Genomic DNA, 18214 nt, shown 5'->3' on the forward strand with positions numbered 1-18214 from the left:
TGAAAATGTTCATGTTTAAATTTCCTCTTAGATATTAAACTTGGGGGAAATGAACACAGGACTTACAAGATTTGGAGATACTGCAATAAATAGCTGAGTTTTGTAAATATCTAAAAATTGTAACGTTATTTTCATAAAACTACCACCGTTGTACTCCATCCATCTGAAATGTACTTTCATTATTGTAAATTTAGCTTGTTTGTCTTGTCACATCAATTCTAAGTAAGTACTCTATGTAATTTTATAGTAGCGGCAAACAATATCTCACCTTTATACAATGCTCCTCATTAAATATAAGAACTCTATTACATGCCTAAGACCCAGTTTAGAAAAAATCATTTTGCAAACGTGAATCAGAATACACAGTGTATAAAATAGAGGGGAAACCATGCTGCCTTGGCTTTATTATTATAGTTAACCCTGACTTAAAATGCCCCTCTGGGTGTTTTGGTATAAAACAACAAAAACTGATATTATCTGCATAAAATTGACATTGCTCTGGTTCTCTTCATCTTCCTCGCCTCGTAAATCTATTATTATTACCATAATATACTCTCAAGTCGGTTTATTTCATATTCATCATAAATCATTTTTAAGTTATCTTCATGCAAAGAAGAGAGGACAAAATGTTTGGTGGATATTATGTAAAAAATAAAACTCATCAGGAGGTAAAATGAAAAGGTAAAAGGTATGACATTACACTGAGGAAAAAGGAGTTGAAGGGAAGGAGGAAAGAGGTAGTTTGGAAGGAGAAAAAAAGAGGTCAAAGGTCATGCTGTATATCAACACTATGGACCTGATAGCACATCAAACACAACATACTAATATTACTGAGATAATAGGTCCTGAATCATTGATTATAACTATAGTTGCATCATTGTTAGGAAACATTGAGTAACTTTCAAAAATTAAATTAACAGAAGACAAAGAGCCACTAAGGCATTTCCAACTATTTAACCCTCCTGTTATGTTACAGGTCAAATTGACCCATTTTAAAGTTTAAAAATCTAAAAAAAAAAATGGTACAAAAGTATTTGTTTGGGGATGAAACTTCTTCTGCTTGGCTTAATAAGTGTAATCAACATATAAAATGAAAATGATTCAGTTCACATATCAATGTGATGTAAAACTATTGCATTTTATATGCAAGTATTTTTTCAATGTACAAAAAGTTTAGAACATGCATTTTTTAATGAAAAATTTGTGAATAATCCTCATTGAAACGTGATCTGTGAGGGGTTAAGCACTAAATATTGATTGCAATGGTTAGTAATAGAGTTAATGATGAAATATAAACAAGATTTATTGGGATTCTTTGGTTTCTGACACTTTTGGATGATTAAACATGCCCCAGGTCAAATTGACCCATGAACATTTTTGCCGTTGCTGAGAAACGAACATAACAGGAGGATTAAACACTTCAATCATTGAAACAATGCTGTAGTATTGGTATAAATAACACAACTAGTATATCTGCAGCTGTAGTCATCTCCAGCTGTGGGAGATAGAGGCACACGTCAGATTGATCTAGCACTACTTCTTTACTTACAAGTCCATTGGTGTCCTTAGGTTGACCGGGTGGTTTAATGGAGGGGCGCGAGGATGAGGGGACATGGTGGGAGTAAGGCCGTGGCAGGTGATACACATGATGGGGGAAATAAGGCTATGAGGGGAAAAGGAAGAAATGTGGAGAAAGAGGATGGGGGGAGGAGAGGAGGTAAAAATAAAATGAAAATCATACGAGGGGGGTCAGACAGGCACACAAACAAAAATGCTGCAGGGAGAAGATACTGTTGTTAACTCGCTCATCCTTTCTCAGTGAAATCAGGTGCTCCTGGTTATTTAAAAACCATGGTCATATGGTTCCTTCAAAGACCTGTTTACTGCACAATTTATTCAGGTGTAACTGCCAAGTGGGTCAATGCAATGCTACATTATGATATCGTGCAGAGGGCTGAGCAGCTACATTCAGAAAGGGCCTTTTTAAAAAGGTTGTTTGTGATTGATTCTAATTTTATTCACTTCTATTTTTACATTATCAAGAAGATTATTTTCTCACGTGGGCTTTTCTACATTATTACAAACATCTGATGGAACCTTAAGTAGTATGTTGAGGGCCAATTTTTTTTACACATAAGTCCCTTTTCTGCCTCACCCGGTTGTAGAAGGGGTGCTGAGGGCCAGTCATCCCACTGAAGTAGGCACTGTGAGGCTGAGGAGGCATGGATCCGGTGAAGGAGCCCGCTGGGGAGCAGGCGGCCGAGTGCTGGCTGTAACCTGACTGGGGACGGGGCACTGCCTCTTGGAGGGGCAGCGTGGGATAGGTCACTCCTCCCATGTGCATCTGCTCCCTGGCCGCACGCACATCTAAGAGAGGACGGAGCCGGGGGAAATAGAGAACAAGGGAGAGAGAGAGAGAGAAGAAAGTGTTTATCTGCGATGCTGATGATCATGTCTTGGCTATGACTATAAAGACCCTTCAGATCCACCCACGCATCAATAATTTATCTTTATTTCATCTTCTCACGAGAGTTTAAACAGTTGTGATTCCACAGAGAAAAAAAAAAATCAAACAATTGACATGCACGACAGCAAAAATTCCTTGATCCTTTAAAGCACTGTAGAGAATACAACAAGAACGTTGTTCCTGAACATGTTCTCCTTATCCAAAATAGAAGACAACCAAACAACTGAATGCTGGGAGAGAAAACTAGCGCAGATGTTACGATTACAACGATCTTCAACTGTGAATTCCATTCTCACTTTGATTTCTATACTCTGTTTGTTCACAAACCAGCAGGCGAGCTGATATTCTGTCTTTTCCAAATGGTATGCCAGCCACGTGACGGCTCTGCCACATGGAGGCCCTTACTGTCCCTGACAAATAAATTCACCCATGTAAACAAACAAAGCAGACCACGTGAACTACGAGACACTACTGCGTGGAGTTTGCAATTGTTTTCACATAAATGCAATTTGACTTTGAGAGAAGTTGAGTAGACGCTGAGGAGACGCTTTGGTAAAAAAAAAAAAAAAAAAAGAAAACCTCCCAAATTAAAGTTAAATAAGCTCAGAGACAGAACAGAGTGGCTCTGTGTGGCTGGCAAGAAAGTAAGAACCAGAAACAGAAGCAGGCACCAGAATGTCTCCTGGTTATACAAGTGGCTGCTGAATGACACGCTGAGTGAGACCCAATCCAGCCTGAGAACACAATGGGGGCCTTATGATGTGAGTCAGGCTCATGGGCGGGTATCACTGACAGCACTGCCCACTGGCTGGCCACAGGACACCGGGCACCAAGTACCGACTGGCCACGGAGGGAGTGGAGGGAGCGGGATGACTGGGTAGGAGCACTGGTCACCTTCCGCTCTCTGGGGATACGTGTGGCGGTGAAAACACCTACACACTTTCTGAGCACACACAAACACATGTTCTGCGGACACATATAGACGGTGGAGCCCCGGACTTACAGACTGGACGTCTGGTTGTAGAGCCTGGTCAGCTGCGCCCTGCGTGACTCAACTGTAGCTCAATGGAACAGACTTTGTGTGTGTGAGTGTTTTCTGTGGTCTCATAACATTATGATGCAGCAGCTTCACACTAGGCGTCATTGACACTCCTGTATGGGCTGATCGGACGCTGACGCACGGTAGCAAAAGTACAGCGCCGCTCTGGCTTACAGTTTAATACTGATGCACTATTACGTCACTTTAACTGCGAACTGTGAAATTTTGGTGCAGCAGTGGAGGCAGATTGGTGTCAGCGAGTGAAAAACATTGTCCTGATCCCACAGTGCTGTAGTGGAAACCTGCTCGACATTTGATTGTTTAGAAATGAGAAGCAAGCTGTGGGTTTCTGAGAGCCCCTGCAGTGGGCGATTTTAGAGCAGACCCTGCTGCAATGTTATGAGTAATGTCACTGCCAAATGAGCTGGCACTGAGTTCAACACATCACATAGAGGACAGTTCTCCATTTCTCCATGCCATTGTATACTCAACCCTTTTATGTACTTTGGACAAAACTGCATGATTAACCTCTTTCTCTGACACACACACAAACAAACACACACATATGAGGACAATGTCATCTTGAGCTAGCCTGAAGACATTTTTTTTATACTCAAATAACATTTTTTGATGAAACAAGTAAGCATTATGTTTAAATACCACATAATAGCTGTTTTTACGGCATGTTAAGATTTTTAATAAGCGGGGCTTTTACAATTCCTGAATTCACCTAACAGGTTTTAGGCAGTGTAAAATTAAGTAGAATGGCATTTTGAATAGCAGTTATTTTTTATATTTTTTTTATTCACATGCAAAGAGGGTGTGTTACAGATCTGAATAATTCTCGATGGAGTTAGTAAAAATCAGTCTGTTTAAGAATGTCGAAAAGTATTGATCAACAGTGAAACTAATTGTAAATAAAAATGCCTGTTGATTTAAAACCTTTAAATAGTCCAAGTTATGTGTTGTTTCTGAGGCCTTAAAGGGGGTTTCTTAAGTGAATCCACCCTATAAAACACCAACGTCACACAATCATAGAAACAAAGTAAACAATTGAGGCGGCACTAGATCAACAGCTTCTGCGTTCTGTGAGGTAAAATTGCCGTCTTTGTCAGTGGAGCCTGGTGGCTTTGAAAAGAGCTTCAACAGCTTCAGTTGACAGCAAGGTAAAGTGGTTGAACTATTATAAATAATGCATACAAATTGATTTTCCTTAGGTGTCTTAAATGTGTTTTGCTGCTGCCAACTTCCACTACAGTACATTGTGTTGCTTCTGTGTTTATAATGTTGCCTGGTTCTCCAAATTGGGGGCATGCTGAGTGACATCTACTGCAGGTAATACACTAACTATGGATAAGTTCCTCATACAACCCCACTTCAGAGGAAACAAACTATCCCTTTCAACCACATTGCTGTTGTCACAGAGATGGTTTAGCTGTTGTTTTGTTGTCATGTGATAGCATCTTAATCATATCCATGACAACTGAGCAAGTCCATTCACGGTAGGCCATGAGATGTGGTTGCTTTGGAAAAAAACATAGAGCTGAAACTTTTTTTTGCTGTTTTTTTTTTGGTCAAACTGCTGTTTTCAAGGTCAAGAATAAACCATGCTAAATATGCTGCGGTCTTTGCAGTCACTAGGTCTCAACCAAATAAAACACATCTTGACATGTTAGGCAGCCCTCTCATAAACCATCATCAAAGCACCAAATGAGGGAATATTTTTTGGAAGAATGTTAATCCCTGCAGCAGAGCCCCAAAGACTTGTAAAATCTATGCCAAGGTGCACTGAAGCTGTTCTTACACCTTACTAGGAGAGATTTTATACTAGTTTTCTTTAAATTTTCCACCCATCTGTACAAATATTGAGTGTGTATGAACCTGCGATGATCTCTCGGAGTTTGGGGTCCAGGTTGACGGTGCAGGGCAGGAACGTCTCCACATCTCTGGCAGCGAGAACAGGCGTCCTGGAGGACAGGAAGACCTCAAAGCTGCGGATGTCCCCATCGATCTCCAGCAGCGGTTCCACGTCCTTGGTGGTGGGGATGTTCTTAGAGATTCTTGAGAGGAAAGAGAAAAACAGAAGCGTCTATTTTTAGCAGATGTTTATGTGGTGATGCACTCCTTGATCCACTCAACATGATATTTTTCTAGCAAATAATAATGTCAATAACTTAAAGAACGTGATGCTTTTAGAACTTTAAATTCAGATAATGAAAGAAGACAAGTTACTAAACGACTGAGGAAAAGCTGATTAAAGACTTTACAATAAGTTGTGCAGTATTATTAGCATATGACACAAATATGTCAACATGTCGGTTTACACTTAATTCTGACTGCACGCTCAAAGCATCACATTCTGACGAAAAAAGAAAAGAGGAAACTGCAAGCAGTACTGTTAAGATTGAAAAGATACGCAACGGTCATCATCATCATGAGAGCAGAGAGATAACTGGATTTAGAGAAGGCAAGATAGTGAAAGGGGGGATGTTTGAGGACAGATAGAGTGAAGGATGTTATCTTTTCTTAGCAGAGGAGGAAACCTGAGAAGATGACAATCTGGGTAATTTAGCAAGCAGCAGACGGAAACGCGTCACGATGCGCTGCTACAGTTAACATGATGTTTGTTATCACAGAGTCTAAGTAAACACCATGTTTGGAGATTGTTCCATTACTGTGTGATATACTTCTTCCTATCTATGCTGCAGAAAAACAACACTATTATATCAAGAATGTCAGATTAAAACAATTTGCAGACATGTGTGCTCAGCTTTAAACGATTTAAAAATGCACAAACTCTGGCACCATACAATATGAACTAAAGCTGAAGCCAGTACTGCAGATTAGAAGTGGCATTAGCATGAATAATACTGAACATGAATACTGAAGTGTTGAGGTGAGAAATACAATTTCAGCTGCACAAGGTTAAAAAAAAGATATCAGTTTAATCAAGGACAGTGTAACATGTGGCCGAGGCTACGAGAAAAAGCAAACACCAACAACCTCGAGCAATCATTTCATCTCGTTAATCCCATCATTCGGACATGAAAATATGAAACTGGGAGTGACTTATGACATTGGCCATTCATCACCAGAATGTGCCGCTCTTATCAGATGAATGGGGAGACTCCAGCAGGGAGCAGACATTTTTCTCATCTTTGCCTCCATTTCTCATCTGAACCCTTCATCATTTTCTCAGCGGATACTTTTCTCTCACTGCATCCTACTTAACCTTCCCTCCTTCCAGTTCAACCTCAGCTTCACCCTCCTCCCCATACATCACCCAGTCTGAGTGCTGGTATGCTCTGCTGAGAACACGGCCGGATGAGTTGGGTTTTTCCCCGCTACTGATCTGTTTTTCAGAGTGAGCACAGGCTGGCCTTTCTGTGACTTGATTGGATGATTAGTACCATCGCTGCAGCATGCTAGCTAAGTCAGCGTGAGGTCAGCATCTGGCGAGGATTCAACACAGCACACTGTTAGCTAATAATCCAAACAATCAGATAAACTAATCCAGTTAACAAACTGGCCAAAAAAGTTCCCTGTCTGCCCAATTTAGTGATGGACAGAACAAGACTGCAGAACCACACTGCACTGATAGGAGTAACATCATTTTCATTTTAGGCTTTTAGCTGATGCTCCCATCCAGACTGTGAGTGAACAGGTAGGGGTCCAGTCCTCTGCTCAAGGACATTTTGACAGGACAGATGGCTGGTGATGGACACATCTGCTGTTGCAGGGCCTCAACCTGTGACCTTGTGGATATACAGGATGCCTCTTACCAAATGTACAAGTCTGGTTAGAAATACAGGGATGGGGTTGATCTGGAGAGACATTTTGACATGTTAAAAGACATTTTCACTCATGCAAAGCAAAAATGTGATGCAAGTATATGAAAAAATCCACATCTGAACAACCATGCACACCTGGTCGAGTGCCGATTATCCGCAATGCCGTGTTCCATTTTATTCACCACAACAAAAACCTATCCAGACAGAGAAACTACAATATAAAGCGTGTGATCACCCAGCTGAGATACAATGAAAGTGGTGATGTAAGTAACCTTTTATTTTGCCCACACAGGGGGTCAAGCCACTCTGTCTTTATTGTGTGTTTGATTTTGTCATTTAATTTACTGGTTTAAAACAAAATCAGAATGAAAATTTATGAGAAAAACTGGTTAGATGTTACAGTAATGATAGAATTGTTTGCATTAAAATATGTGTATATTAGAATAAAATACATTTTGGTGACACCCACTACTCTTGAGGATATTTAAGTGGTTGCCAAATTTTTTTTTTTTTTTTTTAATTTCTATTTAAAAATGTGTTACAGTAATGTTTTTTTTTTTTGCTCAGTGTCTCTAAAATGTCCTTTAAATTTAAATACATTTACATTTTTCAAATAGATTATAAATTATATATTGAACAGTGATATTAGATTATATATGTTATAAAGGGAAAAAGAAAATATGTATTCAATGCTCTTGGATTTTTGCTATGAGCTGTACAATGTTCATGAGAATCACCCATCTCGCGTTGGCATCAAATTTGTGGTCTGATTATGAATTTTGTAGTTGACATCAGTTACATTGAATTAATAAAAATAATATTTAGTAAATTTCCGTGGAATTTTTTTGGATGAAAATCTGTGTTTGGTGTTAAACAGCACTTAAAAAGTGCAACGGAGTCAAATGTTTCACTAGGAAGCCGTGTCTCGTTTTGGCCATGTGCAAAATTATCGCCAAATTCTAATAATAATAACAATCTAATGTCTAATAATAAACAATGATTCTAACTTATTGATATTAAATCTATATTGTTGCATCCGTGTTTCATTCATACGCCTCTCCCCAACCCTGTTTGATCCTCCTGCAGAGATTCACTCCTCACGGTCCAGCCCAGGTGGGTAACCCCAGCCCCACTGTCCCCTCCCAACTGCCAGTACAGACACACACAGAGTGAAAGAAGAGAGAATAGGCTGTGAGCAGGGAGGACAGAGAGGCACAGCTGGGCCTCGGTGGACAAAGCCCTCTCAGTCTTTCTTCTATTAGAACCTTTAACAAGACCCAAAAGGTCAAGGAAGCTCCATGTTGGCACACAGATGAACCCCCGCTCATGTGACCTCTGCTGGGGAGGATGAGTAGGACTCTGAAGGCACAGATGTTACCTGCATACACACACACACATAAACAGCAACCAGTGAGCAGCACCGGTGCCGATTCAAACAGCATCGTCCAAAAACAACTGTGTAATGTCCTCCGCGTACACCTGGACAGTGACGATGTGGAAATTCAAAGGCACAGATGAAGGGTGGAGTGTGTGTGTTTATGCGCATGTGCAAACACATGTACAGTACGTGTGGGTGTTTGGTTCCTTTTCCCATGAACTGTATTAACCCGTATACAGACTGAGAGAAGCCTGTGCTTTTCCCCATTTCCAGCTGGCTTACTGCTGTTTATTTGTGGGTCTGCAGACACAGACCAACAGGAGCCAGTGACTCACTCACAAACACACACAGACACACACACACACACACACACACACACACACACACATATACACACACACACACACACACACACACACACACATATACACACACACACACACACACACACACACACACACACACACAGGGCACTTCCTTTTGCTATATAGAGAACACCATCCAAAGATAGGATCATCTAACATAACTCAATGGTGTGTGTACAGAGTTTAGTCATACTGTGCCAAAAGTGAGAATGACTTCTAACTAACTCTTTATTTCATACATATATTATAGCCTAAATAGTTCAAGAACTAACCCATCTGGTTTCATTATTACAGTCAGTTGCAAGACAAGTGCTACATACAAAAGAAATCCTTCACATGCTTTGCCCAACAACAATGGCATCCAAGAAGCTAGCTACAATTGCACATTTTTTGCTGACCTGCGTGTTTGCTCTGGCCTGCTGTTGTACAACACGTAGTAGCACAAACAGCTGCATCTTCCAAAGACAACCGGGAGCTGGTGAGAAGAACAAATCAAGGACATCCATCACTGAGTTACACCCAGACAGATGGAAAGAAAAAAGGGGGAGCAAGAGAGTAAGAGGTCCATTCCTGACGTTCCCAGCTGACTGGACAGACATGTCTGCAGGACAGCTGGCCAGACACAAAGTGCAGCTCACACTTTAACACCGGCCCTGTAAGACCATTGGTAAAGATCAGAGGGCACCAACCATAAATGGATGGGTGATAAAGAGAATTATAGAAAAGCAAAATGGAAGACTTCCAGAATACAGATGAACTGACAGATGATAATCCACTCGAGTGATTCTGGCCAGCATGCTTAACTGCATTTTGTTACACAACAAACAGTGCCTATTAAATGACAACAGCAGTTTGTCAATGAGGTTAAATCACTTCAAATGACATCCTTTGCAGTTAACTAATGATGAGTTGTTGGCCCTGGCATTAAGAAATTGACACTAATCACTTCAGACTTAGTCATCCTCACAGTGAACAGACGATACAGGCAAAATGAACAAAGCCATTCTTATCAGCAATCAGTTGCCAAATGACAAGATGGATGCTCTGTGTGGCGTGGCCACTGGGAGCTTTCTGAGCTTATCCAAATGCTAATAGGTCCCAAAGCTGACTGGAGCATAGCCTTTCTTCTCCTCTCAACCTCCCACACGCTGTAGCTGACGGGAATGAGCAGAATTCATCTCTCTATCCCTTCCATCCGCTATTTGGGTGCCGAAAGTATGAATGTGCCACTTGACTTTTCTTTACAGCTGCGCTCTGTGCTTATGGACGACATGCGCACACACGCCACAAAGAGGTGGTCTTGCTGCCAAACATTTCCATAAAGGGGCCCAAAGACAGAGAGAGATGCCTGCAGAACAGACAAACGCCTGTGCACATTGTGTTTGGGAGGCTCAAGAGTTTCAATGTCAGACACTGTGTGACCAGTATAACAGTGTGTGGGTGAAGAAGTTAACCAGGCCCGGGTCCGTCACATTCCTCTCCTGGTCAGAGTCGATGCCACAGTGTCTGCCAAGCGTGTGGATGAACCCAGCGAGGCCCTCTCTGGGATAACAGTGGACAGGCAGACAGACCAGCAAGCTGGCGCGTGGACTCGCAGCATCAATGCTGAGGGAGGTTATTGTTACAGTGGAAGCTGCCAAAGCCTCCACCACCCCAAAGGCAGAGGGGGAGAGCAAAAATATGTTTTCACTTTAGATGACGCCATGTTCTTTGTCTCCTTAAAATCCAGACGTATTTGCTTGATTTGAATCAAATGCTTCAAGTAAAGTGGACACCCTCTGTCTCTGCTTGCCTCTCCGTCTCTAACTTTCTCTTTCTTGCCTCCTTGTCTTGACGGTGCCAACTGACAACTTGTGGCAGCGTCTGCTTTCCATATACATTCGTGGCAAAGTTTAGTCCAATAATTGAAACTCTCTTGTACTAAGCTGGACCTGTGCATCCCAAAGCAAACCACAGAGACAAGCAGGCTAATGGGAAACACACCAGGCTGATAAAAACCGAACTGCTTCGGAGCGAGCGGCCTCTCTTTTGAGACGGGCTCAGGACTCAGTGGTTCCCTGAAATGTTGATTAAACTCATGTGTAGCGCCGAAACGGAGCCTCCTTGTTCCAGACCCCAAAAACCTTAACTGAACCCTCCACTCAGAGTAACTAAGGCCTCATTCTTGACAAATACTAAAACACTAAACCTCAGCTTGGTGATTTATGTGCCAGAAGAGAGTTTGGAGCATCTTAGGGGCCATGGCAAAGTTCGTTCATTGTGACACTAATTGCACTGCGGAGTTCATATCGGCGCATGTGGTTGTTTGATAGCTGTAATGGTCAGTTGATAGGCCGTATGATGCTGAGTTAAGTGGGGTTGGACTGCAAAAGTGAAGACAAATGTGCTCTTCTGCAGCAGATAGGATCAGACTACATCTGGAATAAGTCTGTTATGGAGCTAAAATCCATACAGTGAGTGATGAATGTGACAAATTAAGCTTGGGAATCTCAGGCTGAACCAGTAATCCTCTGATTAACCTCACAGAGCGAGATGTGTGCATCAGAAACAAGATTAGAGAGGGATAGGAGAATGTCAATGAGCATATGAGCAATGGAGAGAATGAGTTGAGAGTATGTTGTGTCGTTTAACTGATCATTACCTCTGCCAGTGAGATTATGTTTTCAGTTTCGTTTGTTTGTCCGTTTGTCAGAAGGATTATGGAAATCTACTGGCCCAATTTTCATGAAACTTGGAGGAAGGGTGTAGCATTGGCCAAGACAGAACCCATTAACTTGTGGAGCAAATCTGAATTCTGTGGAGAATAGTCAAGTATCTTCACAGTCATTGTACGAAGCAGCAAGACAGTGACGCATCTCCCTGAGCCATGTGGTGCAAAATTTAATGAAATAAGGGACAGAACAGGGAGAAATATTTAATAAGTATAAATAGACACTAAAATAGAATGCTAGAACACACAACGTTATCAATAATAGTTCCTAATGCAAATGAATAGAGTGGAGAGTGTAGAGAGTGGTGGAGGAGACGGGATTGGGACGAAAACTAAGCCGCTGGTCCATGTGCTTTCGCAATATTATCGTTATACACAAATTATTTTTCACCTTGGTAAAATATAACATGGTATGGCCCTGGTGGTGGTCTGCACCATTCAAATGCCCTTCTAGTTACAAAAAGCTTCTTTACTTCAATTTGTGCCGAGTTTGTGTCGCGAGGAAAAGCCTCTCCTCGTTATTTAGAAACTTCCTGAAGCACATTGCTTGAGAGACCTCAGCAGGCAAATCTGATTACTAAATCCTTGAATTTTACAGTGGTTGGTAGCATGATCACAAGCCAAATTAAAAGACGCTTTCAAAGCAAAGATGGGGAAGAAAGGGACGCCTGAATCCATCCCAATATAGGCAGGATGAGTTCAATCTTTACTTCGCCTTGCTGTGGGCTGCTTGCTTGCCTAGTCGTTCTTTGCCATTTCATTGTGGTTTCTAAACACACACACACACCCTAAAAGGGCCTGACCTCCATTGACTTTTGAAGGGCCAAGATGTTAACGTCATTTAAGGGCTGACCGTGTGTATGTGTGTGTCTGTGTGTGTGTAACTATCAAGTGTATCCGTGGCTCCTGCGGCGGCTGAGTGGCAAATCTCGTTGTCCACTTAAAGGTCAGCGCTGACCCTCTTGCAACCCTGCGCTGCTATTTATAATCAGCCCCCCACCTTCCAGCAGTTCCGGCACAAAGAGACAGCAGCGCGGGAGAGAGATCAGCGATAATGCTCGACACCACAGAAATACCAGAGTATCAGGCAGATGTCTGCTTCTCGGCTCTCGAATCTCAGTGTCACATTTAAATGTTAATCTAACCTTGTCGTCATTGATGGACGACTCTATGACTAAAGAGCAGAGGCCGGTCGGAGGTGTAGTCGAGGCTGCTATTGCATTTGAAATGATTCTTTATGCATTTGCACAAAAAGGGAACAGAGCAGCTCTCTTGTTTCAGACCAATTAGACTAATCCTTCAACCTCGGCTTACAGGCAGAAATGAAAAGGGCTTTGAGGATTTTCTAACAAAGAATGCTGCATGACGTTCTTTCCGTCCTCACGTGGTTGCCTCCGCACACGAATACACAATCGAAAACTCACCTAGTGCGCACACACACACCTCCTCCTGTGTCACCTGTATGCACTGGCTGAGGCTGCAATAGTTGTTTTTTTTTTTTTTTTAAATATATTTCGAGCAGCTCAGTGGGGGCTGAGTGGTGGTGGAGCTGGCTGTGGCTGATTCATGTCTGAATCACCACCGCCAAACACCTGAGGGATGCAGGAACGACAATGCTAGCATGGCCAACACACACACTACACACACTACACACACTACACACACTACACACACACACACACACACACACACACACACACACACACACACACACACACACACACTGAATCAGCAGAGGACCGTTTTCACTGTATGAACAGCCATGTGGGATCCAGGGGACATGCACATGAATCTGTGTGTGTCCACCATCTAGACTATCTCACTCTGAGCAGCAGCATCACCTGAGGCTTTGAATACACCTGAGACACGACTACACCAATGGCAAACTAGTCTCTAGCAGTAACCCTGCTGGTATCTGCTCTGATCCTCTACAGTATTCACACACTTTAATTCTTTTACCTCGTTTTACCTCCTGAGACTGGACTCTTTTCTCCTCACTCTCTCTCTCTTAATGCCCTTTCTTATCTAATACCAACCCTCTCCGTTTTCCATCTTTATCTCACACCTACCATACTTTCTTTTTTTGTCTCCGTCTGTCTTTATCTGCCCGTCAGTCAGGGGGTCTGTCTGCACGCTGGTGTGTAGAATCAATGCCCGTGTCCTATCAGCGATGGAGCCAGAATTCTATTGAGACATAGGTGGTTTCACACCAGCCTTTTACAGATTTGCACAAGTTTTCAGGCCTCTTGGCGAAAAAGACTGTCTTTCACTGAAACACCTCCTGGAGGGATTTAGCACGGGGACAATGGGCTCCCTCTGAAGAGGACACAGAGGGGGAGAAAAAGATTTTTTTTTTTTGCATCTAGATGACAGAAAGTGTCACGAATACGACGGGAAATTCACATGAACAATAGGCCGTGTCGCAAAAGAATAAAGACTTTTCATTTGAGGGCAGAAAAAGTTCAAAAGTATTCATCATAAGAAAAGAATAGGATCTCGCCTTTTTTTTCTTGGCGACCAGATATTTAAGAGCTTATTAAAGGATTCCACATAAAGGGAATCACCCGCATGAGCTTTGGAACAGCACTTTTATCCCGGCACATAATTGCAACCAAATTATAATAATTGTGCCAATTAAAGTAATCCTGAATGAAGAGAGTGTCATCTTAATGTTTCAGTACTTGGGATAAGAGTCTCTCTAATTAAGACTGAATTGCTTGGCTATGTATTCATTCAGAGTGCGATTAGTGAAGAAAAAAAAAAAGGGAAAAGTTTTGAAGTGTCCGAGAAGTGCCTGGCTCTAGTCACGTTTCTGAGAGGGGGATTGTTTAGTGGATGAATGCAGGGTCAGAACAACAAAACAAAGAGGAAGAGCGGATGAAGACAGGAAGACTTGATTCTCCATAAAGCTGTGACATAAAAAGAGCATGAAGTGCATTAAGATTTGGAGATTTGTTTTACAAATACGGGCAAATACAGAGACACATCACTTCTAAACACTACAATTTTACCTGACTACAATTTCTCTGCCCTGTTCTGCAACCTGCACTGTTTGAGTGTATGTGTGTGTGTGTGTGTGTATACATAAGTGTGTTTGTTGAATGCAGCCTGCATCTCAGGGTCTGATTAATTACACTGATTCTCAGAGGAGTTGGGGGTGACATATGGTCTTGCACTGGTGCGAGAGCTGTGTGTGTGTGTGTGTGTGTGTGTGTGTGTGTGTGTGTGTGTGTGTGTTGCATGTGTACCACACACACCAGCTTTATGTGTGATCTGAGGTGTGTGTGCATGCATATGTTCAATCGCAAATGCTTGTAGTTTGCAAATAGTGTTTGTATGTGTGCCTGTTTCAGTTACAGCGTGCATGCATTTTGCAACAATTTGTGCAAGTGTGTCTATATGCAAAAGTTTGTGTGTATGTACGCATGTGTGGGTGTGTGTAATGAACAGAGGATTCAGGTGCAGCGCCAGAAACACACTCCTGAGTGCGGCGGGGGCATCCTGGCACAGACAGGGCACCAGATGTCAGAGCAGTGCAGGAACCTGCTCAGTGGACCAGTGACACTTTTTTTTTGACTCTCGTGCTGAAAACGGGATCTGGGCATCCAGGAATAAACTCTCTGAGGGGCCCGACTGTACCCGCCCCCGTACATCATTAGGCCCAAATATGTTAACCCTTCAACAGAAACACAGAACTAATTCAAACAAATCTCCATTGTCATAAATGTTAAACTAATAATGAGGGGTATTGACTGACATTGCTGTTTACAGACAACATGAACAGACCTTTAAAATTGTTTTCCAGAGTTACAGGAGCTGACTGATTATGATGAGATTCTCTTATACTTCATGTTTGACTATGTGATTGATTCCTTAAGCTTTTTCCTCTTTTCATTATCAATTAATCTGCCAATTATTTCCTCTATCAGATGATTATTTGTACCAATGTACCGATGTATGGGAAAGACATCTTCCGCTGAAATTATGTTTGTCATAAATCAGTGACAGACATTTCAAGCTTCACTCTAAAAAACCTCACAATGCCAAAAACACCCATTTCCAAGAACACAAGTTGTCATCTTCAAATTGCTTGATTTGTCTGATCAACAATCCAGAAAACAAAGATATTCAAATTACTATCAGAGAAAACAATTAAAATCAACAAAACAGTAGCATCTTCATATTGCGAACCTGACTTTGAAAGAAAGAAAGTTGTTGATTACAGTGAAACAGTGATCACTGAATCCCAGATCAAAAGTACATTGAAATGTCTTGAATATAATATAATCTTTGGTAATTGTTATGTTATGTAATGTTAAATATATGTACCCTTGTCTCTTGTCTTAAATTGTTGTCTTTTTTGATGTTGCAAATGGAGCTTCTGTGATCTACGAAAGAAAAAAATCTGACTTATAGTATCATCATGTCCAGCCGTGTCTCTACTACACAAGCAAATGTATGCAGTGAGGTGCTTTGAAATCAAATCAGATCAGCATCTTTAATGTGACCATCTGCAACTTAAGTATTACATTTTTTTGCTTATTGAATTCACAAAGCATCAATAAAAGTGGGTAGATTTACAAAAACATAGCAAAAATCCTAACAACAGCCACGTGTCTAACATGTGTCCCTGAGCAACATCCAGAACCTGTACCTGCTGTACCAGTCACTTGAAATCACTCTACATTAAGCTATTTAGTTGAAGCTTTTCTGTAATGTAATGAGTCTAAACAACATCAAGGAAATAAACATACAAAAGCCCATTAACAGTCTTTGGAAATGGCAGGGCTGCTTTAAAGCAATAACCATGAAGCAGGAGAGAGCTAGGTTAGCTGTAGTCATTAAGTCTGTAATGGCAGCTAGAACAAGGAACAACTGACTCCTGAGAAGAGATACAGAGGAGGAAGAAATGATACAGCTGAAAATGATAGTCACAAGGCTGCAGGCTCTAAATTCAATTTGCTAGTGATAAAAAACAAAAATAAAAACAGCATTCAAACACGGATTTAGGGCTGTTAATTTGACGGCTACAAATATGAGGCTGGGTCCAAAACACTTCTTGTTTTGTTTTCTGTTCCGCTTCTGTCAGTGTGCTGGGCAGGCCACGATGCTGGCTCACTGCACGAGGTGTAATTTGTAGTTTTCCCTGCAGGACTAGTGAGACAAACATTTAGCTGCACTCTTGTGTGTGCATGTGTGTCTGTAAGCTTGATTGCTTTGAGCCAATATCTTCAACAGACAGTGCCATCTTTTGTCACACAGTTCTTTCCCTCTGCTACCTTGCATTAGTCTGGGCAGCCCCCCGGTTCTAACCGTAAATGATAGAAATCGCTGAGGTTATTAACCGATTACACATTCTCCATCAGATTAGGAGGGCTGTACTGGCCCACTCCCGCTACGGGAATTAGCGCTACACATTTCTCTTCACGCCGTGTCCTACAATGACACTTCATGGCACTTGTTATTGCCAGGCAAGTTGCTAAAAACAGCTTTTAGCCGTTTTGAAAGCGTGTGTGTTTGTGCGAGATATGAGAGAAGGTGGGCGGAGGTTTCTATTTTTTCTCTCCTTCCTAAGAGTTCAGGTACATGTCAAAGAGAGTAGCTGTCACCTGCATCACTGAGAGACACTCTATGCAACATTCCCCCATGGTTTAGTAGTGTATGGGTCAATTTAGTTTTAATTTCTAAAGTCTAAACTGAGACAGACACTGAGCCAAATTTAAAGAACCTCAGGCAAGGCTCAAACCTGAATTTTATTTGTACATTTAAAAATATGGAGATGGAAACTGGAAAGATCTCCTCAGAGCCACCGCAGTTGTATGCTTTACATAGAATAAAATGTAATATTTCTGCTCTGTGTACAGTGGCCTACTGAGCTGCAGCAAGCCTTACAAAGAGGAGAGGAGAGGAAGAGCATGCAGCTTTGTGACTGAGATGCAGGGCGACAGTTGACCTATAAGGGGCTGACTCACCCCCACATTCACTTCACCACTAATATATTCACTTAGTAACGCTCAGGGGATGTAAAAATGGTTGAACACAACAACACATCCGATGTATGCATGTTCGAACACACCAAAAAAGCACACACAAAGTCTGAACCACATTGGTTTTGTGGTAACAGAATCTAAAAAAACAATACAAAGATGTTAACTATGAGATACAGGAAATGAGCCACTGGTTAAATTTAAGTTCCAAAATAATATACGATGTGTGCACATGTGTGGTACATGTGCGTATTCACATGTACTGCTAAAAAAAGGAAAGTAGATATCCATTTCTCAAGCAGACAGACAGTCAAGAGAGGGGCCTGAGGTTGTGAGAGGCCAGTCAAGTGCCCATCCATCGCTAAGGGAAAAAGACAGAATATCTCATCCAGAACAAAAAAGGGACTTAAGAGCCTCAGATCATAAGGAAGGGGAAGAAAAGAGCAGAGAGACAGAAAAAGATACGCAGACAGAGGC

At 41.7% G+C, this 18214-nt stretch overlaps 1 protein-coding gene across 3 annotated transcripts in view; it reads right to left on the bottom strand.

The window, feature by feature from the left end:
- The window catches only part of kidins220a (kinase D-interacting substrate 220a), a 55898-nt gene that overhangs the window by 8601 nt on the left and 29083 nt on the right, over nucleotides 1–18214 (bottom strand). For all 3 annotated transcript variants that reach the window (XM_059353229.1, XM_059353231.1, XM_059353230.1), the window contains exons 24-26: nucleotides 5388–5566; nucleotides 2156–2367; nucleotides 1550–1663 (exon numbers count right to left, since the gene is read on the bottom strand). In XM_059353229.1, the coding sequence (XP_059209212.1) occupies nucleotides 1550–1663; nucleotides 2156–2367; nucleotides 5388–5566 (505 nt within the window). The remainder of the gene's footprint in view (nucleotides 1–1549; nucleotides 1664–2155; nucleotides 2368–5387; nucleotides 5567–18214) is intronic.

The sequence above is a fragment of the Centropristis striata genome, chromosome 16 (assembly GCF_030273125.1).
Source record: "Centropristis striata isolate RG_2023a ecotype Rhode Island chromosome 16, C.striata_1.0, whole genome shotgun sequence".
Classification (NCBI taxonomy): Eukaryota; Metazoa; Chordata; class Actinopteri; order Perciformes; family Serranidae; genus Centropristis; species Centropristis striata.